Consider the following 27,636-nt stretch of genomic DNA (forward strand, 5'->3'; position numbering starts at 1 on the left):
ATAGTATTTCCGCAAGAACACTGACAATCTTACATAAGATCATCAGTGCTTTTGTGGAAATTCAAGCGGCCAGTGTAGACAGCTGGCAAGTTTTTCCGGAAAAGCGGCTGATTGTCCGGAAAAACTGGCCATTCTAGACACAGCCAGTCTGTTTAAACTCTTTTCCTTCCATTCTCTGCTGCCATAGTTAATCCTGCCTCTGCTTGTCCGTTTTTATTCAGGTGCCCATTACCATTACTATGTTGAGTAGATGTATGGGAAACTACCGGTAGTTTGTTAGTGTGTAAACTATACTGAAACAAGACTGGAGTAAGCAGTTACTGAGAGACTCATCAGGTGTAGTTTTTCCATCAGATCAGAACAGTGCTTTTTTGTGTGTTTAGACTCTTTACAGGCAATCCCCGGGTTACGTACAAGATAGGGACTGTAGGTTTGTTCTTAAGTTGAATCTGTATGTAAGTCGGAACTGGCATCCAGATTCAGCCGCTGCTGAAACTGATCAGTTTCAACAGTGGCTGAATCTGGACGCCAGTTCTGACTTACATACAGATTCAACTTAAGAACCCCAGGCGTCCCCAAGTCAGCTGCTGCTGAAACTAATCAGCAGCTGATTCCAGGAAGCCCGGGGCAGAGCAACTCTGCCTCGGGCTTCCTATAGTCAGCACTGGTCAGTTTCAGCAGAAGCTGCCACCTGGGTCCTCTGCGGCTTTGCTCTGGGTCTCCCTGGTCTGCCAGGGAGACGGGGAGCAAAGCCTCTGAGGACGCCAGCAGCGGGACAGCCACGGGGCGTCTGGGCTGCTCCGCTGCCGGCTTCCCCGAGGCTTTGCAAAGCCGCGGGGGGGCTCCGGAAACAAGGCAGCCCAGGTGCGCCTGGGCTGCTCCGCTGCCGGCTTCCCCGAGGCTTTGCAAAGCCGCAGAGGGGCTCGGGCAGCGAGGCAGCGCAGGCACTCCTGGGCTGCTCCGCTGCCGGCTTCCCTGAGGCTTTGCAAAGTCGCGGGGGGGGGGGGGGCTCGGCTTCCCCAAGGCTTTGCAAAGCCGCGGGGGGGCTCCGGAAACAAGGTAGCCCAGGTATGCCTGGGCTGCTCCGCTGCCGGCTTCCCCGAGGCTTTGCAAAGCCGCGGAGGGGCTCGGGCAGCGAGGCAGCGCAGGCACTCCTGGGCTGTTCCGCTGCCGGCTTCCCTGAGGCTTTGCAAAGTCGCAGGGGGGGCTCGGCTTCCCCGAGGCTTTGCAAAGCCGCGGGGGGGCTCCCCGCAGCTTTGCTCCGCGTCTTCCTGGTCCGCAGTCCGTGTCCTCCGGGGGCAGCCCCGTTTGTAACTGCCCCGTTCATAAGTCGGATCCGCGTAAGTCGGGGACTGCCTGTATAGGGATTATTTTAGACCAAGCAATGCACTATTCCTATGCAAAGCACTGCTTAGAATCCAGGACAGCATAAACATAGGACCCAACAAAACAGACAGTAAATGTCTGGAAACTGGTGGAAATGAAAAGACTTTCTGGATGTTATCTACAAATAGAATTGGTATGAGAGGGGAAGCAAAATGTCTCTAGGGAAAGTACAAAAGGTGGTGAGACAAGGAAGTGAAAGGTATCTGGGGGCGATTGCAAAAAGTGAAAATGGTGGGAAATCAAAGGTGTTAGGGACAATAATACCTTTCTGATCTTCATAATAAATCCAGTTGGAAGGTGAACTGCCAGGGAAAGAAGGTATTTGTGTCCTTTACTGCTTCTTAAAGTTACTGCACCCAATCCGCAACCCCCCTCCTCTATATTGTGTTTACAGGAGAATGGTCAGGTTCTGTGTCCTTTTGCTGTCCTAGAGGACTATGGCAAGATCTTAAGAGGACCTGGCATGTGACTTTGCACCTGAAGTTTGGATAAAACCTGATTTTTTAAACTAAGTTCTTGCCCAAGATAAATGGGGCAAAATAGTCTCATGATTTTCACATTTCCCCCTGTATGACCATGAATATCATTCTTGTTGCTGTCCAATCTCTGACTTCTAGACTAGAGGGTACCCTGTTTTGGTTGTACTATGAAAGCAGCCCATATGATAAAAGCAGGCTGCTATTTTTAGAAAATCTGCATGATCCAGTTATACCCTCCACATCAGTTTGAATAACTAGTGTTAAACAAAAGTGTGCAATTTGGACCAGAGGTGACCCAGGCTAGATCTCAGTAGTAACAAATCAGTCCAATAGAACCAGCTTCCCTAGGGTTGGAGCTGATATCAGCTGAAGGTAGGGGGATAAGGCATCTTCCCTACCTATTTGGCTGGTTGAATGAACTAGCCACATTCAACCAGCCAAATATCCACTTGTGGCTAGTGTGTTGGACACCACGGCTCTAGATGAGTCTGGTTCACTTGACCTGAAACTGATGTAGTTGGGCCCACACAGCATCATGCCACAAAGAAGGGCTTGTGAAAATTGCAAGAGGCAGAGATGCAGAAAAGGACTTGATTGTGAGACACCATGAGCCCCAGAAAAATCAATGGGCATTCCACATGCTGAGCCCCTCTCAAAATCAAGCCCCATGATGCTGGACTCTTACCTGTTCCTGACAGTCCTTCATACCCATCAGGAATCAAAATTACTTGGATGGCATATACCCTGGCTCAGGCAGACCCAGTGCCTGGATGTATTACATCCAGTCTAATCTTGCTGTGCCTGTGACCTGCTGGTTGTCCCCCAAATTCAATTAGCAAGAGAGTGAAAGCAGCCTGTCCTGGAAGAATGCCATCCTATTGGCAGGGCAGAGGGAGGCCTCGTTAGGCTCATTTATACTGATTACAGATTATCCTCACTAATCCCTTAAGATTTCTCAGTTTAAGCTGTGAGAAGCTTGGGTCAGCTGCTCAGCTTCTAAGCACTTAAAATCTTTGTGTGTCACAAGTTACAGTAATGAGTCATTAGCTAAAAAAGGGAAATGAAATGGCTAAGAGGAAAGTGAACAAGAATAGCCTGTCTGTGAAACACCCATGAAAAGGAAAGGGATGTTTGAGATATTAGCTTGAACCTGGAATTTATCTTTTCATGGTTTCAGATCCATACAGGATCCTGAGCCCTGAGATCATTTTGAGTTATATATACTGAGCACCAGCTATTTTATTGTCTGGGGGACCTCAGATCAAAGAACCTTCAAACCAGAGCCCTTCTGCGCTGTTCATGGATCCTCTGGCAGTTTTGTGGCAGTAGGGAGTTCGCCTCTGCTGCTTTAGCTAAAATTCTCTTCTTGCTGCCCCACACGGCTAAATTTTGGTGGTGCCTCATGTCAACGTTTATAAAGGACTTTGGAGTTCTAAAGGGTGCACAGTGCCTATAGCATATATACATGTCAGCTGGTATCCATTAGAATCAGAAACCCTCTGACTGGCCAGCTTCAAGCAATCAAAAATCATGAGTCAGACCCCCAAAAAATCATGAGATTTTAAAAACATATGATATTGTGGGTTTTGGTCAGTCTTTCAATTTTTGAAGCTCCTCTGCAAAACCACTGTGCATATATGTGTGGCAATTAGTGTTGGCCACTGTCCCAGTTTTACTGGGAAAACCTCCAAACCAATCATCACATCAGTTCTGCCTCCCCTCCCCGCCCAGCTCCCACTTCATTTCTGCCCCATAAGTTCAGCACTTCCATTATTTCCCTCAGTGCAGCCCCTTCAGCCTCACCTCTGCTCTTGGTGGGTTCTTCAGCTGTACACATGCACCCGTGCGGCTGCATTGGGAACCTCTCTTTACTGCTATCCTTGCCCTTCCCTAGGCTGAGTGTTGCAGAGGCAGAGTAGAGTATCTTTCCCCATTGCTCTTGTTGCTTCCTTCTCTCCTCCCCTGAGAGTTGCTTCTGGGTAGTTGAGGAAGCTCTTTCTGTAACTGCTCTGACTGTTGCTGAGCCCCAGAGCAGGTAAGGATGGCAGTCAGCCAGCCAGCCAGCCAGCCAATAAGGAGATCTGGATCAGTTCCTCAGTAAGGGCTCAATCTTGTTGTAGGCCTGAAGCTTTTCACCTCATCTTCAGCCCAACCAGTATCCCCTCCGCGAATGGCATGGCAGGAGCTAGCAGCACCGCTGGTGATGGGCATTGCTGGCTGACATCAGCCATGAGCAGTTAGCCAAGCCAATGTCAAGGCGAAGCAGCCTTTGCCTGGGAGGGCACAGAGCTGGGTTGCATTCTATGAAGAAGTGACTCAAACACAGGTCCTACCTCACAGGGACTCTCTCCAGCTCCATTGGTAGTCCTGAGGTGCAGCCCACAGAGGGACAGAGATCACCCTGCCTTGCTTTATTCTGTCCAAGCAAGTTATATTGCATGCTGGGAGCTCCTCCTACCCTATCCTGCACTGCAAGCTGGTATGTGTCACTCAGGATTGCACAGTTGCAGGTGAAGAGCATTTTCATTGGAAGCGTTTGGAGGGGATTTCACAGGGCTCATGCTTTTCTGTATCAGTCCCACTTCTGCTCCCCTGTAGGATATGAGGGAGCAAAGTTGGTCCATCCCACCCTCCCTGGCAGTATATCACATGAGGGCATCCCTTCCTCTGAAACTAATCTTGGACGTCCTTCCTACCTGTCACAGAGAGAGGTGCTACTCCTGATGGGCTGGTGCTGGACAGATCTCAGGATGTTAGTGGCCTCTTTATTATCTCTTCTACTTTTTAATTCTAAGACTTGGAAAGAGTCAAGAGTCCTTGTTATGAACAGGAAAAAGGGCTAGTGGCATATTGTTGTCTCTTACTTCTTCAATACTACACACAGCTATCCAGTTATCTTCCTCTGCACCAGCCAGATTGCATATTACTCACTGAGTAGCAGGCTTGCTAGCACCTAGTTTGGCAAAAGACGGGAGGGGAGCGCTGGGAGGTTGGTCTAGTTGTCAGAGGGGAGTTTAGTGTACATGTGTCAGTCACTCTCAGGAGGGTTGTGGAACCCAACGTTCACTATTGAGGCTGAGCCCGTCCTATCCCCACCTGTGATAGGTCACTGAAGTTGTCTGTAACATCCAGATGCTAGCAATTTAGATGGGAACTGATGCCATAGACACAAATGGCTCTGTGTCCTATTACTAGTCTACTGAACCATTCAGTCCCCTGACCTACGCTGGTTTTAACGTAGTAACCTAAAAATGAAAGGCCCAGTGTCTTCTTTCCAATCCCTCAGGTTATCCCCATCCTCTGAAAGCTGCACTGAAATTACATGAGTTCATGAGCTGGACCTACATTTATTCTGCATGGATGGTGCCTTCAGTTAGTCCTCTAAAGGCACCAGTCATTTACTGTGGTGGGAGGTTACAGGATGTATTATCCACTGGAATTATCAATAGTCTGGGTGGCTAAAAACAAATAATAGAGACACATCAATGGGAGGCAGAACCAGGGCTCAGTGAACATGATAGACTGAAAGAGAACTGGGGCTATCTAGAGACACAACAAGGTCGCATTCAGCTAAGCACAAAAACACTTGGAGACAGAAGTCCTAGGCCTTGGGGTTCGTGCTGATGAGCACAGGACTACAACATGAGAGAAAGAAGGGATATGGACAGAGTCTTCCTTATTTCATATTGTTCTGCAGGGTTATTTGGAAGCCTTCCTGGCACTGGCTGGGAGATGAAAGCAAAAGGATTATCCCTGGAATGAGATTATTAGATTGAAGATTTAATCTCTGACCCTGTCAGCACAAAAAAATAGCAAAACTTGCAGGGATTATCCGAGGATACACGGGCAAATAAAACCAGCCCTGAGGGAAGAGTTTCTGCTGGAAGTGGAACCAACAGCAATCACTGTGTGCATCCAGACAGGCCTTCTCTGACCTATCATAGGGTTGATCCTTCAGTGAGAAGCTAGAGGATTTATGGGAAATGCCAAGACTTTGTCCTCAACAGATGCTTTGGGCTTTTATGTCTACTCTAGCTCAGCTAGAGCCTCTCCATGCTCTACCCCGATATATAGCAGAGCTGGACTCAAGCTCCCCAGTGAAACTGGTTTTTATTATATTCTTTACTTCTGGACAACCCCAGATCAGAGTGAGAAAATCCCCAATCTCTGCCGTCACCAGACAGGAAAGGTGCCTCCCTTTTCTTTCATCTCTCAGACCACCCTTCCCTACAGCACATGCACTGCATGCACCTTCATCCCACAGGAGGATGCTTTGGCAGAGTTATTCTAAGCATATGTGATTATTTGTAAATCCCCAGCAGCAATAATGAGCAAAGAATGTGCCCAGTGAGCGAGATTATACATTCTGGAGAATTCTATGCAATTTGGACTCTGGGCAACCTCCATGAATGGGCTTATGTTTTTAAATAAATTAAGACAGTGTCCCTCCATCTGTTGCTGCAAGCAGAGAAGCCTCTGTGCAGGGCCAGACAGCAAGCAGGCAGCTAAAGAGACAATTACTCTGACTACTTTATCCATTCACTCAGTGGCCACACACATGTGAACTCATTCCTGCAATGTTCCTATTGCTCAGTATGCTGTGTGCATACATGCTTACTATTATCACACATACATGCAAGCTTCTATCACTTAACACCTGTGCAAACATTCTCATCACACACATACATAGGCCACCCATGCCCATCACTCACACATATACACTGTTGCATCACTTCATGCATCCCCATTGCACATACACACAGGGCTTGCATGCCCATACATTCCCAAAGCATAGGGACGTGACTATACAGACACTCCAGTTGCATGCATGCATACACTCCCATTGTACTGTGCGCATCACGAGTGTATCTGTGCACAACCCTCAGACACCATCTGCACACACATACCACAGGTCTGCATGCTTACTTGAGCATCATGTGCAATTACTTATCCATACACTTTCCTTTCACTACTGGTGGGCATACCCACATAGCTAAAGTAGTATTGTACATGCACACCCAGATATCTCTCATGCAAACAGCCATGTGCCCACTCTCATGCATTCCCTGCACACACACACATACACACTCACAATCCTCTCCACACACGCCCCCACTGATGTCATGTCAATTACAGCCAGATTAATTGGCACAGCAACAAACAAAAGAAAATCCACCCCATTCAGAGCATTGCCCCTTTGGGACAGGCAGCGTTCTGGATTCTGATAATCTAAGGGGAATGAAGAGAAATAGCTACAGTGGGTTAACAGGAGGTTCTTGTGCTTGGCCCCTCCCCTGGGAAGTGGGACAGTCAAGGAGAAGGAGATACTCCTAGCAGGCTGTGAGAAATACAGGGAGTGGGAATGATGCCCCTTGAACTATGGTGACCATATTTCTGTATGCTGCATATGGGACACCTGGTAAAGTTACTCATATTCAAGTGAGTTCAGCAGCAATCAATCAGAACTATGCAGTACAAACGTTAAAATTAACATCAAGTTAACTGAGCCCCTGTTAAAAAGAAATAGTAGTAGGGATGTGAACAACTAGTCAACTATCCGATAAGCAAATGCTTATCAGATAGTCAACACACTAGTCAACTAGTCACTCCCCCCACCCTTGCTGCCTCTATCAGAAGGAGGCATCAAGGAGGGAGAAGAGATGGGGTGCTTCAAAGAAGCAGCACCACGTGGAGCCCGGAGCCAGACCCTGAGCTCCACGGAGATGCTGCCACTTTGAAACGCCACATGCAGCCCCCGGCTGGCCTGGGCTACACTTGGGCTGTGTCTACACTGGGCCACTTATTCCGGAAAAGCAGGCGCTTTTCTGGAATAACTTGCCAGCTGTCTACACTGGCCGCTTGCTTTTCCAGAAAAGCAATGACGATCTACTGTAAAATTGTCAGTGTTTTTCTGGAAAACTATGCTGCTCCCGTTTGGGCAAAAGTCCTTTTCCGGAAAAACTGTTCCGGAAAAGGGCCAGTGTAGACATCCCAGTAGTCTTTTTGGAAAAAAAGCCCCAATCGCGAAAATGACGATCGGGGCTTTTTTCCGGAAAAGCGCGTCTACATTGGCCACGGACGCTTTTCCGCAAAAAGTGCTTTTCCGGAAAAGCATCCTGCCAATGTAGATACTCTTTTTCCAGAAATACTTATAACGGAAAACTGTTCCGTTTTAAGCATTTCTGGAAAAGGGTGCCTGTGTAGACATAGCCATGATGTTTCAAAACAGCAGTGCTGCATGGAGCTCAGGGTCAGCTGGGGACTGACTCCAGGCTCTATGTGGCGCTGCCATTTAGAATGCCAGGGAGAGCATGGGACCAGCAGGGGACTGCTTGAGCCCCCCGCCGGCCCTGTGCTTCCCATAGCACTTTCACCTTTGAAGTGTAGCAACAGCTCTGGGAATGTTGCTACATTTCAAAGGCGACGGGGCCTTATCGACTAATTGAATAGTCAATGCAAATTGCACTGACTATTTGATTAGCCAATTAATCTAAATTTAACATCCCTACTGAGTAGCTGGAGTTTTTTTATGTTCTTTGAGGTTTGCATGGGGAGAGGCAACACATGCTCCCATGTATTTCTCTCATACAGGGATACGGGGTGGCCGACCAACCTAGCCCAATCCTCCCTACCCAGTGTTCTTTATCTGCCATGCCCAGCTGGGCCCCCAGGATGGATTCGCCTCTTCTGGTACCTGGTACCATGTCTTCTCCGGGCAACATGTGGGGTCATGTAGTCTCATAGCCCTGTCTCCTCCCCAGATTTCTCTGAGGGGATCTCACCAGAACCTAGCCAGCAGCAGCCTTTCAGCACTATGCAGGAGGGAAGGGACAGGAGCTGCTTCCAGCCAGAGGGGTCTGAGGTGGGGGAAGTAATGATTTGGCCCATGTCTGCAGAGATCATCTCTTCCCTCCTGCCCACCTACCGCACCTCCCTGTGGCTAGAGGCAGCTCATCCCTTCCTGCCCATACAAAGGCAGCTAATGCCTCCAAGTTGATGCTGGCCACTGACAACACAGCTGCCTCCTGTTTCCCCAGCTACAGCGCAGGCTGAAAGGAGTTATGCCCTAACAATGCCTTGTGCACCAAGGCCCAGGGATCCTGACTGCAGGGGCTTCAACGAACCCAGCCAGAGAGGTGACTTAGCAGGGGAGGTGCCTAGGGAACAGAGCAGCACCACACTGCCTGGGGGCAAGACCTAGGACAGGGGCAACATGTGAAGACCATGCTAATCCTTTGCCTGGGGAGTGCTGCGGAGCCTGCAGGGGTTGGGCCCAAACAGATTGCAAACAGCTTTCTCCCTATGGCCACTCCAGAGCCTTGCTGAGGGGTGGAGAAGCTTCCCCGTGCCAGTGTTGTGCAGGGCTTTGGCACATGTGGGGTTTGGCTCCTCCTGGCAGTGCTCTGGGGCAGAGGGATTGAGCTTTCCACAGCTGCCGGCTCAGACAGAGGCAGCAGGGGGAGGAAGGAGCCTGCCAGCCTGGCTGTTGGTGAGCTGAATGGGCTAATTTTCCATACAGTGCTTGGAGCAGAATGCACCCTGCCATGGGGGGTATGAAGGAGCAATGCGAGTAAGAGGGTGAAGGGGCACAGTGGGGAGAGAAGAGTAAGAGGGGGACCATGTGGATGGGCAGTAGAGGTAACACATAATCATCCAACACCTGCCCACACTCCCCAGCCACCCAGCAAGCAGCCAGTACTGCCTGGAAATGGGATAAGAGGAGCCTTTGATGAACTGGGATACTGGAGCCTGGAACTTCCTAAGCCTCCCCCCTCCTTCCCAGCACTTTCGGAGGAGCTGTGACTCACCTGATTCACGCTTTGTCCCCATTCCTTCCCTCCCTCCCAGATCTGGAATGCCACAAATTAGCTGTTCCTGACGTTCCAGCTCTGGAAGGGAGGGAGAGGAGCAGGGATCCGATGATTTGCGTGCTCTGAAAGTGCTGGGAGGAAGGGGGAGGAGCAGGTAAGTGCAGGCCCCAATGCATGTGAAGCACATGGGGAAGGGGGGCAGACAATGAAGCTGCGGGGCTGCAAGTGGAACCCCTGTAGGCCATGGACTGCTGTGGCCCATCCCTGCTGAACAGCCTCAGACACTGGGCCAAAGTAGTACCTGGTGTAAGTCCACTGACTTCAAGGAAGAATTTAGCCCATTAAGTCTTTGGTAGCTGGCAGTATGTGTTCCTTGTGTTGGTATTTCGCTGCCTGGGTCTAGAATGGCTGCAGGTATCACTCATGCTGAACAGCACCCAGTCATGAATCCTGTAACAAGCAGCATCTGCCTCTCCTGGTTCCAGCTCATCCCCCCAGGAATCCCAAAGTAAACTGGTTGGAGTGGGTTGGTTGGCAGATGCTCCTCTCTCCAGCCCACCCTTCACTCCCCCAGAAAGGCCAGGACTGCACATGGCTTCAATTTACACATTTATCACTTTTTTTTCCCAAACATGTATTTGTAGTTGCTCTTGGTAAACATAACCACAGGAGACATGAGAATGTACCAGGAAGGTATAAATAACTCCTGACAGACACACAGCAAACACAGACACAGTTCACCAAAGGAATCCGATAGAGTGTGACCTGCTGCAACCACCAGTCCCAGATGGCTTTGCTCTCACCCTCCAGTCCAGGAGGGTCTCTCCTTCTCTTGCTTTGCAGCAGTAGGTGGGAGAATAAAAGCAGGAGAGAAGGAGTCTAAAGTTGCAAACGTCTTGTGAAAACATTGTGGTTTGTCCTGGCTGCAGTTTCCTGCTGTCGCCAACTCTGAGGAACAGTTCCAGTTATAGGAAGTTGTGAGTCTTTCACAGTGTGGAAGGTTGCGGGGACCACTTTGGGATAAGAGAGGTGGGTCATCTTGCAGTGCCTCAAATGCATCCAGCCTATAAACCTTTGCACGGGAACATTGGGGCTAGATGCTCCACTCAGGTCCTCTTCTGCCTTCACTGAGGTGCTGGTTCCTCTTTAGATAAGTGTAGTCTTCAGCGGGACATCATCCTAACAAACTCTGCAGCCATTAACAAACAGAAAGCATAGAATCATAGACTACTAGGATTGGAAGGGACCTCGAGAGGTCATCAAGTCCAGTCCCCTGCCCCCATGGCAGGACCAAATACTGTTTAGACCATCCCTGACAGACATTTATCTAACCTACTCTTAAATATCTCCAGAGATGGGGATTCCACAACCTCCCTGGGCAATTTATTCCAATATTTGACCACCCTGACAGGTAGGAACTTTTTCCTAATGTCCAATCTAAACCTCCCTTGCTGCAGTTTAAGCCCATTGCTTCTTGTTCTATCCCCAGAGGCCAAGATGAACAAGTTTTCTCCCTCTTCCTTATGACACCCTTTTAGATACCTAAAAACGGCTACCATGTCCCCCCCCTCAGTCTTCTCTTTTGCTAGAGGCAAATACACCAAATGCACCAACACATCCACATCTCACCTCTCGTCATCCAGCAGCACTGAGAACAACTAGAAATCCCCTCCCACACAGCTCACTGGTTTAGTTTCTTTACTGACTGTGGAGAGTTTATGCAATGAGTTACAAGAACCGATGAGCCAGGGCAGTTTATCATTTGGCACACCCGCCCTGGCAATGACCCAGCTTCTGAGCCGAAATCTGGCCTGGCCCCAGTGGAGAAGGACAATGGTGCATTCTCTCTTACCTTCAAAATCCACTCGCCCATCCCCGTTCAGGTCCACATCTCGGATGATCTCTTCAATATCCCGATGGCCCACCTGCTGCCCCAGCAACTTCTTCATGGCTTCCCGCAGCTCACTGGTGCTGATCTCTCCATCGCCGTTGGTGTCAAACTGCAGGGAGGCCATAAACCACAGCGGAAAGAGCAGTCAGCTAAAGCAGAGCCTGACCTACTTCCTTGGGTACCTGCTGTTTCCAGACTTGAATCCCACGGCTTCCTCCCAGAGTACATATATATCCAGGATGTCCCGAGTCCCCTCTTGGCTCCTTCTCCTCCCTTGGGCCTCTTCTCTCCTCCTGCTCCCTGTGCCAGCCTGTTCCCTCAGGTCCTTTTCCTCTCTGGGCAGACCCATTTGGCACATGTGGCCCATCTTCCCTCTTTGTTTTCTTTTGGGCCTTGTTTCTCTCTGTTTCTGTCTTTGTGCTCCCTTCCTTTCCAGACAAGATTTCTCTTCTTTCCTTCCCAGGGCCCCCTTTACTCACTCCTCCTCCTCCTCCCACTCGTCTTTTCTCTTTCCTGCCTTTGCTCTCCCCTTATCTCCACATTCACTATTTGAGAATGGGTCCTCACTTCTCAATGGGGGTGAGGCGGAACAGGGGACATTCACCTCTCTGAAGGGGGTCGTGCAGCATGGGTTTGAGGGGGGGGTAAGAGTGCTCACCTCTCTGAAGGCATCACGGAGCTCCTTTACACCAATCATGTCTGCAGTTTCCGCCAAAAGCTTTGGTCCCATCAACTCCACAAAATCTTCAAAATCCACATGGCCGCCCACTAGGGACCAAGGGGAAATGTGTGGGTATGACATTAATAAGCCCTTCTGCCTCAGCCCAGCCAAGCACCCAGGGTAATACATCCATACACGCTTCCACTGGAAACCAGCCACCTATGGGAGGGTCAGGGTCTGACTCTAAAGGAGTTCAGGGAGAGGAGAAACCAAGGTGGCTTTACACCATCTTTGCACCCTCTGGATTGCGGACTGTGCTGAAAGGGTCCCAGCGCTTCTAAATTACAGCAGCCCACCCCAGGCAAGCAGCCCAGAATCCCCGCAGCACTGTGTCATGGGTTTGCTCCGAGCAGACACCACACCTCAGGGCTTGGGAGGGGGTGAGCACAGGGCAGCCCTGTGCTGGTGTTTCAGAACCAAGGGAATTCTGCTTCAGCCAATTGCATCTCCAGCATGGGCCCTATTCCACAGCAGAGGAGAAAATCTGTCCCAGAAGCTCAACACCTCCTCTGGACAAGTGCATCTCACAAACTCATTCGTTTCCCTGATTATGAAGTAGCTGCCATTGGTGAAAAGTTCCTCAGATTCCTACCCTTCGGTCAGATCACCAGCTTGATCTAATTATATAGTCTCTGGCTCACATGGCAATCTGGGCCCTGGTTATCTGCTGTTTGTGATGTGTTACTCTCCCATCCCGCTTCCTCACTGGATGATTAACCCTCTCTAGCCCAGAAAGTGCAACAAAGAATGCCCCGGCAGGCACCACACTGCACTGCTGCCGACAGGTGTAAGGGCAGAGAATTGACAACAGAAGGAAAAGGCGCACATGCAGCCACATCCTATCAAAGACTTGTTTGAGAACACACTGCCCCATTATTCTGCCTGTCATGTGAGACCAGATGGACAGAGTAGCCCCTCAGCGCATCGCTACTCATCCAGAGCTATTTCCTCCAAACACTCACGCCTCAGACTGAACACCCCAGCATGCTGATGCAACATAGCACCCTCCTCACACCAAAAAACTTCCTTCCTCTCACCTCCCAGGCTCCCTCCTCTGCACACACCGCCTAGAGACCTGGCAGCAGCTGCACACTAATGTCTTACACACCCATATCACCAGGCAACGCTGGACCATGCACATACCAAGGGCAGTGCCATGTTGGTGTGTCTGTCTCAACACCTTCCTCTTTATCTACAAACCCAGATAGGCTGGAGACAAGTGAACTGACTGATGCCAGAAGAACTAGGCAAACAGACAGCAGAGAGGTGGGGTGACAGGCAGCCAGGAGAACAAAGGTAGAGGAAAGGAGGAACAGACGAGAGCAAAGGACTGGCAGCTAAAGCCCAAAGCATGGAGCCAGAGCATGGCAGTGGCAGGGGAGGGAGCTCACTCACAGTTCATGTTGATTTGCTGGGATAGTTCGATGAGCTCCATCTCGGTCGGCATGTAGCCCATGGTCCGCATGCAGTTTCCCAGGTCCCTGCAGTTGATAAACCCGTCCTTGTCTTTATCGAACTCCTTAAAGGCTTCTCTCAACTCTGCAGAAAGGACACTGCTGTCAGTGATGGCATTGGGCACCGTTCCCAGAACACCCTCACCAGCAGTCCAGGATGCTAGGAGGATTTCAGAGATGTTCTCCAGGAAGGGGCACGTTCCCTCTGTAGATGGTATGTGAGCTGCCCTAGTGCCGGCACGACTGCACCATTCCCTATCAGGTCTACTCCGGGAGTGGCTAGAGTGTGAACAGCCGTGAGCTCATCTACCTTGTCTTACCCCAGATTTCACCCCTCCCCTCCTTTGCAATCAGTCTGGCCCTGAGCAGAGAGAAAGAGAGACATGGAGAAGGGTCATAGCCTTACCTTCGATTTCTTCTGGCCGCAGTTCTCTGTCCTGAAAGGAGAGAACATTTTCTGTTAAACCCCGCTGTTGGATCAGGAAGCGGTGGCAGACTGCCCTTGTGAGAACAGGCCTGGGAGCACCACATGCAAGCCAGAAAGTGACAGAAGAAACAAGAAGGTGATGACATGTTTATTTCCATTTACCTGGCAAGGCTTTGGCATTGCTCCCTGTCCTATTAGGAGGGTGCCAGCAGTTGCCTGCACACTTCTCTGTGGAAACCCATCTCCATGTCATCTGCTGGCCAGGTGGCCAAATAAAAATATTGTTCCAAACCCCAGTTGCAGGGCAACACAGGCTTCTCAAAGAGACCCCAGCACTGACTCCAGATGGAGAAGCTGGCCTTGAGAGCCTCCACTGTGTGCCTGTAGCATTCCCCTACAGTGTCTCTGGGTGCTACTGAGTCTGGCACTGCTGCAGTTTGGAGCTCCGTTGAAGCTCTTACCGTATTCCCTACAGCAGCTCCTGCTGGGAACATCTGAGTCTGGAAATAGCTGTGAGCTGCCCCACAACCAGCAAGCCTGTGGCGATTGCTGCGGGGACGGAAAGCAGCCATGAACTCTCCAATTCTATTCCCTATAGCCACTCCTGCAGGGAGGGACTGGAACTGTAGAAGCAGTGAGCTCACCCCAGATACAAACATTTCAAAGCCGGGTATGTAGGCTGAGAAACAAAATATACAGTAGCAAGGTCATTTACAAACAAAACAGGACAAGGATTCACCATGATCAGGAAACACTGCAACTTCAAACATCCAATTTGTGGGGGGGGGGGGGTTTCAGAGAGGGGAGGGATGCAAAAGAGTATAGGAAAGCTCCAGAGACTGCACCAAGAGGAAGAAAAATTGAGCATGAAAATGCACTGCTTTCTGGTTACTAAAAACCCCTTCTAACTCCACTTATGGCTCCCAGGCAAATCCAGAATATCTGAGAATTTGGAAACAGACAAAATTTCCCTTCTTGTCTGAGTTCTGGCTTCTCCCCTCATCTCTCAGGGGTCTGCAGCTTCACCACAGGTCCCTGGAGACTCTGCCCTTGATCTGTTTCATAAGGATGAGCTCTTTGCTAATTAACCGCAGGCTTCTGTGTTAACTCTAGTGGCGGCTGCCCGGAGAATACAGCAAACTAGGACACACACTCATTTACATCTGTGCAAAAAGGGGCTGTGCCAGAGAAGCAATCAGTTTGCCATTCATAACCTTCCCAGAGGCATCTCTGTGCTGCATGAAACTTTCAGAGTGCCTGGCTCTGCAGTTTCATCCTCCACAGATCTGATATTTTCAAACATGTCATCCCATTTCTTCTGCTTTCATAGACACTGATTCACACACTTTAAAGCAGGCACAGGAGGCCTTCCTCTCAGTGGTATTGTATTATGGAGACATAAGATGAATAACACAGTACTTAATGTGTGCCAGGGTTTGCCAGGGCTGAGCCTTGGCACTTCTCGGCATGGCTGTCCATAGCCCCAGCACCTCTGGCCCTATTGTGCTAGTGATGAAAGTAAAAACATTTCCGGAGCCCCGGCATCTCTTTCATTACAAGTCAAACTCTTTTTGCATATCTCCAGCCCAGAGTCTCCAAGCTTGTTATGAACATCAATAGCCCAGGAGTCATTCTTGAGCACCACCAGTCTAATCAGAACTGTTTGAAATACAAAGGTATCTTCACCAACTCCATTTTACTGAATAGTAAATTGAGCCATGCAAGGTTACTCCCTGCATCTGTAGCAGCATTTGGCTGAGAACACAGGTCTCCTGTCATCTAGGCCCATGATGCAACCACAAGGACAGGTTCTAGCACAGTAGGTACCTGACTCCCCATTTTAGCCAGTATTATTAACACACCAACATGTCCATGAGAAAGCCTCAAGACTTTTTCAACTTGACCTCTATTTTTGCACACAGAGGCATTTGCATGTGCAGGGATGGGCACACTTCTTTGTGTGTGTGCAGATTCTATCGTTGGAGAGAGCCAACAACTACGTGTGCAAAAGAAGAGGCTACACCAGATCCCTGGGAAAATCTAGCCCAAGCTGTACCTGGTGTCAGGAGATTTTCTGTTTGAAAGTCCAAGGAAGGAGCCCTTAAAAATGATTTACTAGAGAAACATCTGCTTAAGAAGAAATAACCTGAATCATTGTGAAGCTTTCTGAAGAAACCATATGGCAAAAGCGATACATATACCTGTTCAAAGTACTCAGGTCCTAGGAATGCACTAAAGGAATGCAACCCTCCATCATAAAGAACTTTCTTGCATTCATTTATTTCTGTCCTATGCACACTAAATCCTACTGGTTTAAAGAGCCAGTGAGGAAAACAGCTGTTTATAAATACATTCACTCTGAACGGGGCTGTTGTCAGCGCTCCTCTCTCTGGAGCCTCTTTGGACATTATGAATTTACAGGCTCTGAACATGGTGGATATAATCACCTGCAAGCTATTGAGACTGTAAATGGAATTTGGATCCAGTTCTTTATCTAAGCACGTGATTTTGTAGATGTTTGTGCCAGTATATATACGTGTGTGTGCACTCACTGTCTTTGTGTGTTTTAATGTACTGACTAATGGTGCATCTACACAGCAGTGTTATTTTGGAATAACTGACGTTATTTTGAATTAAAACAATGAGCAGCTACACGGCAAGCCATTATTTCAAAATAAAGTCAAGATGGAAGACTTCTTCTTCTGACCCCTGTAATCCACATTTCACGAGGAGTAAAGGAAGTCGAAAGAAGCGTGTGCTTCCTTCAACTTCCTGCAGTGTAAACAGCTCCAAAAGCTGAATTAAGCTATTTTGACTTCCGCTATGCAATTGACATAGCTCAAGTTGCATATCTTAATTCGACTTTTGCCCTGCAGTATAGAAGCGCCCTAAGGGAATATGAGATTGTCTGCTAGTGATTAGGGACAGCAGAGGATAAAAACTTAACAGTGAGCAACAACTAATGGAGACTTGTTTTCCTCTCAAGTGGAAGGGGACTAGGTTTTGGAACTAAAAGTCCTTGATTCTATTCCAGCTATGGAACAAGTGTGTCTTTACATGTGAGTGTACAGAACAGAGATTTTATGCAGGGATTCTGGACAAATGGATTTTAACTGCCATGAATCTCAGACATTGAGAATGAGCTTGGTTTGACTGGAGATGCATGTAATGTACTGGATGAGTGTATGCAAGTGTGTACAACCAGGGGTGTCCAAACTTTTTTCAAAGAGGGCCAGATTTGATGAAGTGAACATGCGTGAGGGCCGACCATTTTGCCTGATGTTCTTTGAACCATTAAAATTAAATGCAAATTAACTATTTTATGCAAAGGTTATTGCAAACGGCATACTTTTCATTTTGTCACATGGATGACAAATCTAAACAGGTGTTAAATCATATCTGAAGGCCAGATGAAAAAAAAAATCCAGAAAGCTGAAATATATGTCAGGAACATTGTAAAGTACATTACATATTATTGGTAATAAAGGTTGTCTGTCAACTTTTAAGTTCAAAAAATATGAACAGGAACATAACACCAAGTATACATGTTGTGTCCAAATATATTTATAACTGATTTAGACCAACTGACATTAACTGAGATTTTACAATGTATTCATCTCAATACATATGGATTCGTTGGGGGCCATAAAAGATAGATATTGCCAAATTACCTGTGGGGCCGTATTAAACCAGAACACGGGCCGCAATTGGCCCGCGGGTCGGACTTTGGACATGCCTGGTACAACTAATCATCAATAGGAATATATGTGTGTTAATAATATGGTGTCAGTGTAAATGTGTTTAAGTGTATTTTAGAACAGATATTAAATGCTGGTGTTTAGGGATATGTGCTTTATGTTCCTGTGAATGTACAGTTTGTAAGCACATCTCTGTACATTTGACATGTCTGTGTGTGTATATTAGTGCATATTTTTAAGGTTTCAGGAATGGCTGTGTATGTATGCATATATGTGCTTGGATGGATGGAAATATCAATATGGGGAGTGCTGTATATTACTGAGTGTATTATATACACTGTATATTAATGAGTGTACCTGTTTGTGCATTGATATTTGCAAGTAGCTGTTTTGGGGTTTGCATGTATGTGTTCTCCTGTGCAAACATGAGAGAGTGCATGGGTGTGTGTCTGAATGCGAGCTTGTGTGTCAGTGGTATGCATTTCAGGGCATACTTGAGTGTGCTTACTCACCTCTGTGTATTAATGGGCCCCATTTTCAAATGTGGGTGCCTTGGTAGCCATTTAGGCCCTATGTAGTAATCTGAGCCTCCCTATATGGGATTTGGATGACTCACGGGAGTGTCATATTAGAACATTGGACTCCACAGGAATATCTGAGTCTGTGTGAATGTGAGAGTGCTTCATTGCGCACTGATTTGTCCATTTGTACGCGTATTTCTACAATGTCTACTACCTAGGTACCACAGTATCGCTGCCCATCTTCCACTTCACATGCCTAAACACGGAGGTGAATCTGTAAATCTGCATTTGAATATCTGAGGCTGTACATTTGTGACCTCTGGGTAGGGGATCTCAGAGTCCCATGTAAGTAAGCACATGTGTGACAACACGTTTGCAGCAACGTGGGCACTGTGTTTTGTATAGTTCTTGCCCAGCAGGGTGTAACTTACGTACAGGCTGCCTGTTTTCTGCGAAGCCCTTCCTCAGGAAGATGCATGCTGGCCCCAGCAGGTTGTGCATGACGGCGCAGTTCTGGGCCAGCACCATGAGTGGACCTTGGAACTCGCAGGCTGACGGCCCCTCCTCACTCGTCTGGACAGCCTTATAGCACGTCTTCTCCTCATGACGGATCTTCCCAGTCAATCAGCAGCAAGTAAACAATACAACAGAGGAAGTTACCCCCTCATGTCTCTCAGTCGTTGAGCTGATGTTTTATTGGGCTGCCTGATAGAGAAATTAATGCTAGATTTCCTTCATCTCACCATGCTGGGTCCCTCCCACCAGTCTGTTACAGGTTTGTATAGAAGCCGTAGATACAGGAATTCATTGTCAATCACTGATAGAAATCCAGCCAATCAGGGAGTTTTTACTTGGAAAAGACACCAGACTCGCTCAAAGACATCATGCCTCCAACTACAGATGAAAGGGCCAAGCTAAAAACAAGCATCTCCCATCCCTCCCGTCTCCAGCCCCAGAGTGAATGATCTCATGTGTGGCCTGCAACGGAATAGCACCACCAGCCATAACATTCTGGCTACGTCTACCTTGGCAAGATTTTGTGCAAATACTCTTTAACACAAGAGATTTTGCGTTAGAGTATTTGCGCAAGAGAGCGTCTACACTGGCATGTGCCTTTGCGCAAGAGTTGTGCTTTTACACAAGATCATCCGTGCCAGTGTAGACGCTGTCTTGCGCAAGAAAGCTCTAATGGCCATTTTAGCCATCGGGCTTTCTTGCGCAAGAAATTCATGCTGCGTGTCTACACTGGCCTCTTGCGCAACAATAGTTGCGCAAGAGGGCTTATTCCTGAGCAGGAGCATCACAGTTCTTGTGCAAGAAGCCCTGATTTCATACAGTAGAACGTCAGTGTTCTTGTGCAAGAACTCACCACCAGTGTGGACAGGCAGCATGTTTTTACGAAAAAGCGGCTGCTTTGGCACAAGATCGCACCAATCTAGACACAACCTCTGTGTGGCTGGTGGTGCTATTCCCTTGCAGTCCACACATGAAGGAGATTGCTGAGAGAGAAACTTCCATGAACAGGAGCTGCACAGAGAAACCAAATTTGGCTTCAAGTCACTTTCAATCAACACAGTTCTACTGGTCAGTATAATAGCTGTACCAAGGCCATTCTAATGCCATCAGAAGGCCATTTACAGTGTTAAGGAGCTGGGTTCAAGACAATTACAACCCTAATTTGTTAAAATAATTGACTGAGACTATGAGAATGTAGTCTATTCTGGTCACTTAGGTGCATCTACACTGCACTGTAACTTGAAATAAGATATGCAATTTGAGCTACGTAAATTGTGTATCTTATTTCGATGCTATCACAAAATAGTGTATTTTATCATTTGGTGCTGTCTACACTGTGCCAAATTTTGAAATAAAGCACTATTCCAAAACCTCCCTTACTCCTTATGGAATGACATTTACAGGGATGTCAGAATAGTGAGCCCGAAATAATGGGCTTGCTGTGAAGACGTGAGATAGCTATTTTAGGATACTCCGGTATCCAAAAATAGCATTGCAATGTAGATGTAGCCTTACAGTCCCCAAGTCCCTTTCCAACAGTCTTGTCTGCTCTGCATTTGCACAGACCATTCTCAAGCAGTCCACACACTCCCACCAGCTGGGGTTCTAGAATAGAATCCGAGGTTGGAGCTCCAGGCTTCCCTTATATAGAAATGTCTCACCCTGGTATTCCCATGCAGCTATAAAAAGCCAGCACTACCCACAGAACCTTTGGTTTTATGCAATAAACATTAACAATCATATTTCTGCTTCAGGAATGAGCTCCTGCTTGTCATGGTGGCATTCCCAGAATTCATCAGGGCTACCATGGTCTCTCTATATTGGCTCATCCTTTAAAATAAAGCATGAACTTCTTCCTTTCAGGGCTAAGCAGCAGGCCACCTGCACTCCCCGCTCACACTTGCTCACAGTCATTGTAGCTATTTGCTGCGTCTGCCATATGTTACTGCACCACACACATGCTTTGTAGTTGACATTTTTAAACACAGTCTCGAGACAATCTGCTCATGTATAATCTCACATGACTATCCAGCAAAGCACCAAAAACAATATAACGCAAAAAGAAATGCACAAGAGGGCAGCTAGCAGAACAGGTTTTTAACTTCATTCACAGCAGGGAAGGAAACCCTTCCCCTGATTATACATGGCAGATGGGAAAGATATCCTTGCAGCTATCACAGACTAACATCAGCCCACACCTGGCACATCACGCACGCAGCTATTTGTCATGGCATTTGTGTGACAGCCACGTAAACATTTGCCACTTTGGCACAACATATTTTGCAAGTCAGCAGTTTTATTTCCCAGAGCCTTTTTCAAAATATAATAGAAGAGATTGAAAATATACCTTTCAGGGCAAATCTGTCAGAGGGGTAATTCCACTGAAGCCAAATGAAAGGTGAAAGGTTCCAAAGCTTATTCCTAATCCCATTGTGAGCCACCTGGTCCCCCGAGCTTTTTATGAAGTGAGTGGGGTTCCACCAAGGATAAGATTAGGGCAGAAATCACAAGCCTGAGGAGAGAATTGCCAGGGATGCAGAACAGACTGATCCACAGAACTGTAGCTAGTGCTGGAAAAGGGAATCTCTCTCCTAGTGTGACACCATGTGAATCTCCCCTCCATCCTTGTCTGCTAGTGACCAGGGTCATTTAGAGGGCTCATCAAGATCTGCCCTACAAAGAACCAATAGCTGCTGCTGTCCATTTTGCACTCCTCCTTCCCAAAGCAGTGCTGCAAAGTCTCCCTTCCTTCGTGTACCCCATAAACACACCCAGCCAAAGCAGAGGAGACCTAGGCAAAATGAGGCCAGATACCCGCTAGTGGCTGGCCCAGGAACATGCAGACCTGAGTGCTGATACCAGCAAGGTAGCAGAGTGGAAGGGTCTAGCCCAGTGGTTCCCAAACTTTTCAGCATCACGCTCCCTTTTTGATTTTTGAAAAACTCTCACGGCCCCCCCCACCAGCAAAACTTGTTGAGCCAAAAAAAAAAAAAAAAAGGAACTGACCGAAACTTGATGGGGGAGAACTGGGTTGCCTCGCACCCCCCCTGGAATTTCTTCATGGCTCCCAGTTTGGGAACCCATGCTCTAGCCCTTCTTCCCTCCCCTCCCCAATAAAAAGGCCACAGCTGTTTCTGGGATGGTACTAGCGCTTGGCCAGGTTTGGCCAGACTCCTGCTGAGTGCCTGGGAGGGTGAAGCTTTCCATTTAGCCACTGTAGAGACAGAAGCAGAGCAGGCTTCCCCGCGTCCCCCTGCCAGGGTGCTTCTGCAGGCCAGTACGCAGGAATTTTGGTGGTATGGGGGCTTTTTTTCCCTAAATGTGGACTGCAATTTTTTTTTTAAATATAAAGGAGTTCAAAATAGTGATGCAATGAGTGTGCATAAAAGAGATTAATGGAAAATTTGAGCAGGACCCCTGACTGGTATTTTGTTATAAACATACTGAACATTTGTACAGTAATACATGTTTTATAGTAATTACCTTCTGGGATCATAGCGGGCAGTGTGGCCGCCATGGTGCCCCGCTCTCTCATCTGGCTGCCTGATGCTGCCCTCACTGCTTGGCGAGGCCAGCGCCCGGTGAGTGCAGGCAGGGCTTCCAGCCAGCGGGGCCCGGGCCGCTCCTCACAGGTGGGAGGTGCTGTTCCCTCAGCCCTGCTGCCCCGCCACCAGCCCCGCCCACCCTTCCCCCCACAACACAGCACTCTCCCTTCCCCTAACAGAGCCCCCTCACGCTTATTTGGTGGGTCATGGGGGATGCGTTGCACCCTTCGCACTCCCCTTGCGTCCGGGACACAGCCTGTCTGAGGGTCGCTCTGAAGTGCTCAGATTTATCCCATGTACACCCAGACACCTCCTCTGAGACTACCAATTAGTGTAACGGCAGCAGTGTTTGCCGCAGTGCAGACAGGGGGCACTAAATAAAGGGCTATCCACAAGAGACTGGACGGGACTAAATTTTGATCGCTATCCACCAGCGGCGGCAGTGAACCAGAGGTGAAAAGGTTGATATACTGTTCCCAAACCACATATCTCTCAGCCATCCTGTCCCTCAATTTATTCTGAACTTTCTGTCCTGTCTGCCAGAGATCAAAGGGAACCCATTCCCTGCTCTCTCACGACACTTCACATCCAATATTTCCAGGGCTGCCTCCTCATAGGGCTGCCAATTCTCCTGACCAGACGGTCCGGAGGCCATTTGCAGCAACTGTGTCTGGTCCATCCAGTCAGGAAAACTGACAGTCTTACAAGTCTCTGTTTGTCTACGTGGAGACCCTCTCTCCTATACACACAGCCTCTCATGCTGCCTCCACACTAGAGTGCTGGGTACACTGCAGTGAGAGATGCTGCCGGGGAGAGTTTGGATGGCAGATGATTATCTGTCACCATGGCTCTGCTTGCCCCCTTGCCTCAATTTGAAACAATGCCCAAGGTGTTCAAAAAAGGGCAGGAGGCCTCATCTCTGTCACGCAAAATCCATCCTTCTACTCCCCCGGGGAGGTTCATCGAAAGCAAGAAGCCTCCAGGTTCCTCACTGTTCTCCTAGTCACAGTAAAGTCTCTGTGTCCACTCGACTGGCTGTGTACGGATGGAGCAAATGGAGGGGACCAGCAAGAATAGGGCCCTGCTTGATCTCGTTCTAGTAAGGGTCTGATTCTGCAAGGTACTCAGTGACTCTAAGCAGCAGTGAGGTCAACAGCAATAGGAGACTCAGCACCTCACAGTACTGGGCTCTAAGGTCCTAGCAGCAGGGCCAAAGTGGTGCTTGCAGGATTCTATAATGGGGCCTGTGAGCATCTGCCTCTTTAACTCCCCCCTTCCCCCATTCCTCGGTTTTGGAACTATGTGCCGAATGCGTCACTTTAAAATGGCTGTTTGGAATGAGGGATTAAATGCAATGAAGACAGGGCCTCGACGGGCTACCTGATCAAGAGCAATGATCTGTGTTGACCGTAGCCGCCAGGGCGTGTTTCATGCTGGGCCCTGTATTCTCTACAAGCTGCATCTCCCCATGGGAGACCAGCGCAGGTACCCTCTGTTCCATTGTCAGGGGTATGGGAGGCAGGCTGTAAATCGCCAGAACAGCCCTTGGAGCTGTGCAAGGGTTAGGCTCCTCCAGCTGGCTGCATCCCAAGTGCTTCTCTTGCTTCTTCCCCAGTGTCACTCTGACCGAAAGGGAGAGCTCAGCACTGTCTAGCTGCTTTGGAATGAATTGCCTCATTTCACTCCTCATAAACCAGCTGGGCCTGCCGGGGGAAGGGGGCTCCCTCCCACACAGCAGTCTCCAAGTTTAACTTACATTTGTGCCTTGATAGTGGTAGCTGAGCTTACAGCAGGGAGCTGCCTCACAGCAGTGACAAACCCAAAGCCAGGAAAATGTCACTGCTAGTAAGGCCCCCATGCCATGCCATGAACTCCCCATGGGCAGGGCCATGTCATGGGTGTCACAAGGAGGAAGGAGAAAATTTGTTCCTCTTGGTTTCTGAGGACAGGACAAGGAGTAATGGGCTTAAAGTGCAGCAGGGGAGGTTTAGATTGGACATTAGGAAAAAATTCCTAACTGTCAGGGTGGTCAAATATTGGAATAAATTGCCAAGGGAGGTGATGGAATCTCCCTCTCTGGAGATATTTAAGAACAGGTTAGATAGACATCTGTCAGGGATGGTGTAGACGGAGCTTGATCCTGCCTTGAGGGCGGGGGGCTGGACTAGATGACCTCTTGAGGTCCCTTCCAGTCCTATTATTCTATGATTCTATGATTCTATGGCTGGGGAGGCCTCCACACCTTTAATGTCCTTGTGAGAGGGCAGGTAACTCAGTGCTTCCATAGTGATAGAAATGTAGCCGTGTTAGTCTGGGGTAGCTGAAGCAAAATGCAGGACAATGTAGCACTTTAAAGACTAACAAGATGGTTTATTAGGTGATGAGCTTTCGTGGGCCAGACCCACTTCCTCAGATCAAATAGTGGAAGAAAGTAGTCACAACCATATATACCAAAGGATACAATTAAAAAAATGAACAAATATGAAAAGGACAAATCACATTGCGGAACAGGAGGGAGATGCAGGGGGGGGAGGGAAGGAAGGAAGGTAAGTGTCTGTGAATTGATGATATTAGAGGTAGGGAGAGTGGGATGTTTGTGAGTTAATGGTATTAGAGGTGATAATTGGGGAAACTATCTTGGTAATGGGTGAGATAGTTCAAGTGTTTGTTCATTCCTTTTTGGAGAGTGTCGAATTTTAACATGAATGACACTTCAGAGGATTCCCTTTCAAGTGCAGATGTAAAAGGTCTTTGTAGCAGAATGCAGGTGGTTAAGTCATTGAGAGAGTGTCCTTTCTGGTTAAAATGGCAAGAAACTGTTTTTTCTTTGTGATCTTGTCTGATATCTGTTTTGTGGGCATTAATCCTTTGGCGAAGTGTCTGAGATGTTTGTCCAATGTACATAGCAGACGGACACTTTCGGCACATGATAGCATAGATTATATTTCTGGATGCGCAGGAATATGTGTTCTTGATCTTATAATGCCATGAGCATCCTCACCAGCTGTGCCACTTCACAGCCAGAGAGGCCACTGCTGTGAGCTCTTTCATAAGAGCCAGACCAAAAGTCCCTCTCCTAAGTGGCCAATGCCAGATAAGGGAACAGTGACAGATAATCATCAAGTGATTCCCTCTCCTGTCATCCATCCACTCCCAGACACACAGAGGCTAGGGACACAATTCCTACTGGCTAATCCCCATTGATAGATCTCACCTCCCTCTATCTAGCTCTTTTTTGAGTTCTGGCCTTCACAAGATCAAATTTCTTTGTCACTGACAGGATCATTGCAGTTGTCACCCCAGATGGGACTTGAACCCACAATCTCTGGCTTAGGAGGCCAATGCCTTGTCCATTAGGCCACTGGGGCACACATTACTGCTATTACCTATTATGACTTTCTCCTCTGAAAGGCACAAGCAGCCTGTTTGGTGATGAATCATTATTTGGTTCAGAGTCCCCCACTGAATTCTTCCCTCCAGCTGGCCTAACGGGCATATTCTATCTCAGTGCCTTCCTCGCCCTGAAATGTACAGTGTCCAAGGAGAACAATTCCCACTGCCAATTCAGCTCATAGTGGTAGCACAGTTTCTAAATTGAATCAATCCCTGAACTATTCTGAGATGTAAGCACACAGCTGTCTCCAGGTAAAAAGCAAACAGACCCATATGGCAGCACAAGTGGGCATGAGGGCGTACACACTGGGCTTGAGAATGCATGAGGGAAGGCGCGAACACACACCTGAGCAAGTGTGTACATGCTCATACATGGCACAGAAGGCAGGCATGCACACATACATAAATGCACACAAACATGGATACCTACAAATATGCAAATATACAAATACTCAGAGCCACACATATGTGAGGACTCCCAAGAATAAATGCACACATGCAAGCACAAATGCACCCATAAGATCATGTGCTCACACTTATACATGTGGACACACACTCATGCATATACTTACCCACACATCTTCACTCACACTCTCAGATGTTGCACACATACACATTAGCATGCACACATGTGCAAAGTGCACAGACGCAGCACACATTCATGTGCTCATTTGCATGCTCACAGAGAGGGATATGCACTAACAAATGTGTGTGCTCCCGCATATCCACATGCATGTTTGCATACATATAGAATAACAACACAAATATTCAATCCTTCACATGCACTCACATTAATAGAGAGATATATGTTAATTTGCACACCTGCATACCAACACATATGTGTGCACATCCTCACACATGTGCATGTATAATGAAATAGTATGTACGCAAACATGTGCCCACATGCTTGTGCGCACACACATGCACAACATGAAGATGGACAAAATGCATGTATATGTACATACAAACTTACACATATGGATGGAAACATGCCTACCCGCATGCTTACATATGTACACATATATTCACAGACCAACTGTGGCATTCATCCTCAAAGTTCTGAACAGTGCACTTCTTAGGAAATGGATTTATGGAAGGAGCTGAACCTTTTGCAGACAGGTCTGCAAGTTCCTCCCTCCTTCCTTTCCCATCTGTCCGTGATGTCACCCGTCCCAAGAAGCAGGGTTTGAAACAATGTACAACGCACTTCCATTCAGGGAACATACCTTTTTCGAAAGATTTCTCAGTGGAGACTTCACACAGTTGCCCATAATATGTTGAGTCTGCCTTTCCGATGGACTTGGTTATAAAGGAACCGAGGCAATTGATTCCATTAAAGGTATTCCTTGGGAGCAAAGCAAGAAAGGCAGCACCAGTCAAATCCAATCAGCTATTGGCTGCTGGGGCTTTACTTTTCAGGGAGCTTTTTTTCTCCGCCTCTCTCTGTGCTTTTTTACTTTATGTTCACTTTCTTGAAAAGATGAAGCAGGACAGAGAGGGAAGGGAGAAAAACAGAAAGAGAGAGGAAGAGAGAGAGGGAGGACAGAAAGAGGGAGGCGGAGGTATAATCTACATCAGATTAATGCTCAAATCCCTCCCACTCCCCTCAATCTGCAGTGAAGATTGTTTCGCGCATGGGAAAGGGACGATTCAGGGGAAATTAAAGCAGAGAAGTGATTTCAATGATGAATCCAGAGAATCTGGCTACTTTGGATCCACATAACCAGCGAACATCTCATTCTGTATCCCCCCCCCCCCACATCATTATTTTCAACTCCTCTGAGCTTTTCAATT

The 27,636-nt window shown here is 48.0% G+C and overlaps 1 protein-coding gene and 1 non-coding gene across 3 annotated transcripts in view; both read right to left on the reverse strand.

The window, feature by feature from the left end:
• Positions 1-10,225: 10,225 nt before the first annotated feature.
• CABP1 (calcium binding protein 1) overlaps positions 10,226-27,636 on the reverse strand; it is a 36,438-nt gene continuing 19,027 nt past the window's right edge. Inside the window, exons 2-7 of one of the 2 annotated variants that reach the window (XM_089775229.1) lie at positions 18,824-19,000; positions 14,149-14,179; positions 13,684-13,827; positions 12,226-12,335; positions 11,529-11,676; positions 10,226-10,865 (exon numbers count right to left, since the gene is read on the reverse strand). In XM_089775229.1, the coding sequence (XP_089631355.1) occupies positions 10,840-10,865; positions 11,529-11,676; positions 12,226-12,335; positions 13,684-13,827; positions 14,149-14,179; positions 18,824-19,000 (636 nt within the window). In that variant the 3' untranslated portion in view covers positions 10,226-10,839. The remainder of the gene's footprint in view (positions 10,866-11,528; positions 11,677-12,225; positions 12,336-13,683; positions 13,828-14,148; positions 14,180-18,823; positions 19,001-27,636) is intronic. The other variant, XM_075898077.2, reaches the window with a different exon arrangement.
• Positions 25,745-25,817, reverse strand: TRNAR-CCU (transfer RNA arginine (anticodon CCU)). Its single transcript has one exon. It is a non-coding gene; the product is annotated as a tRNA-Arg (tRNA).

The sequence above is a fragment of the Pelodiscus sinensis genome, chromosome Z (genome assembly GCF_052426305.1).
Source record: "Pelodiscus sinensis isolate ZL-2025 chromosome Z, ASM5242630v1, whole genome shotgun sequence".
NCBI classification, from domain to species: Eukaryota; Metazoa; Chordata; order Testudines; family Trionychidae; genus Pelodiscus; species Pelodiscus sinensis.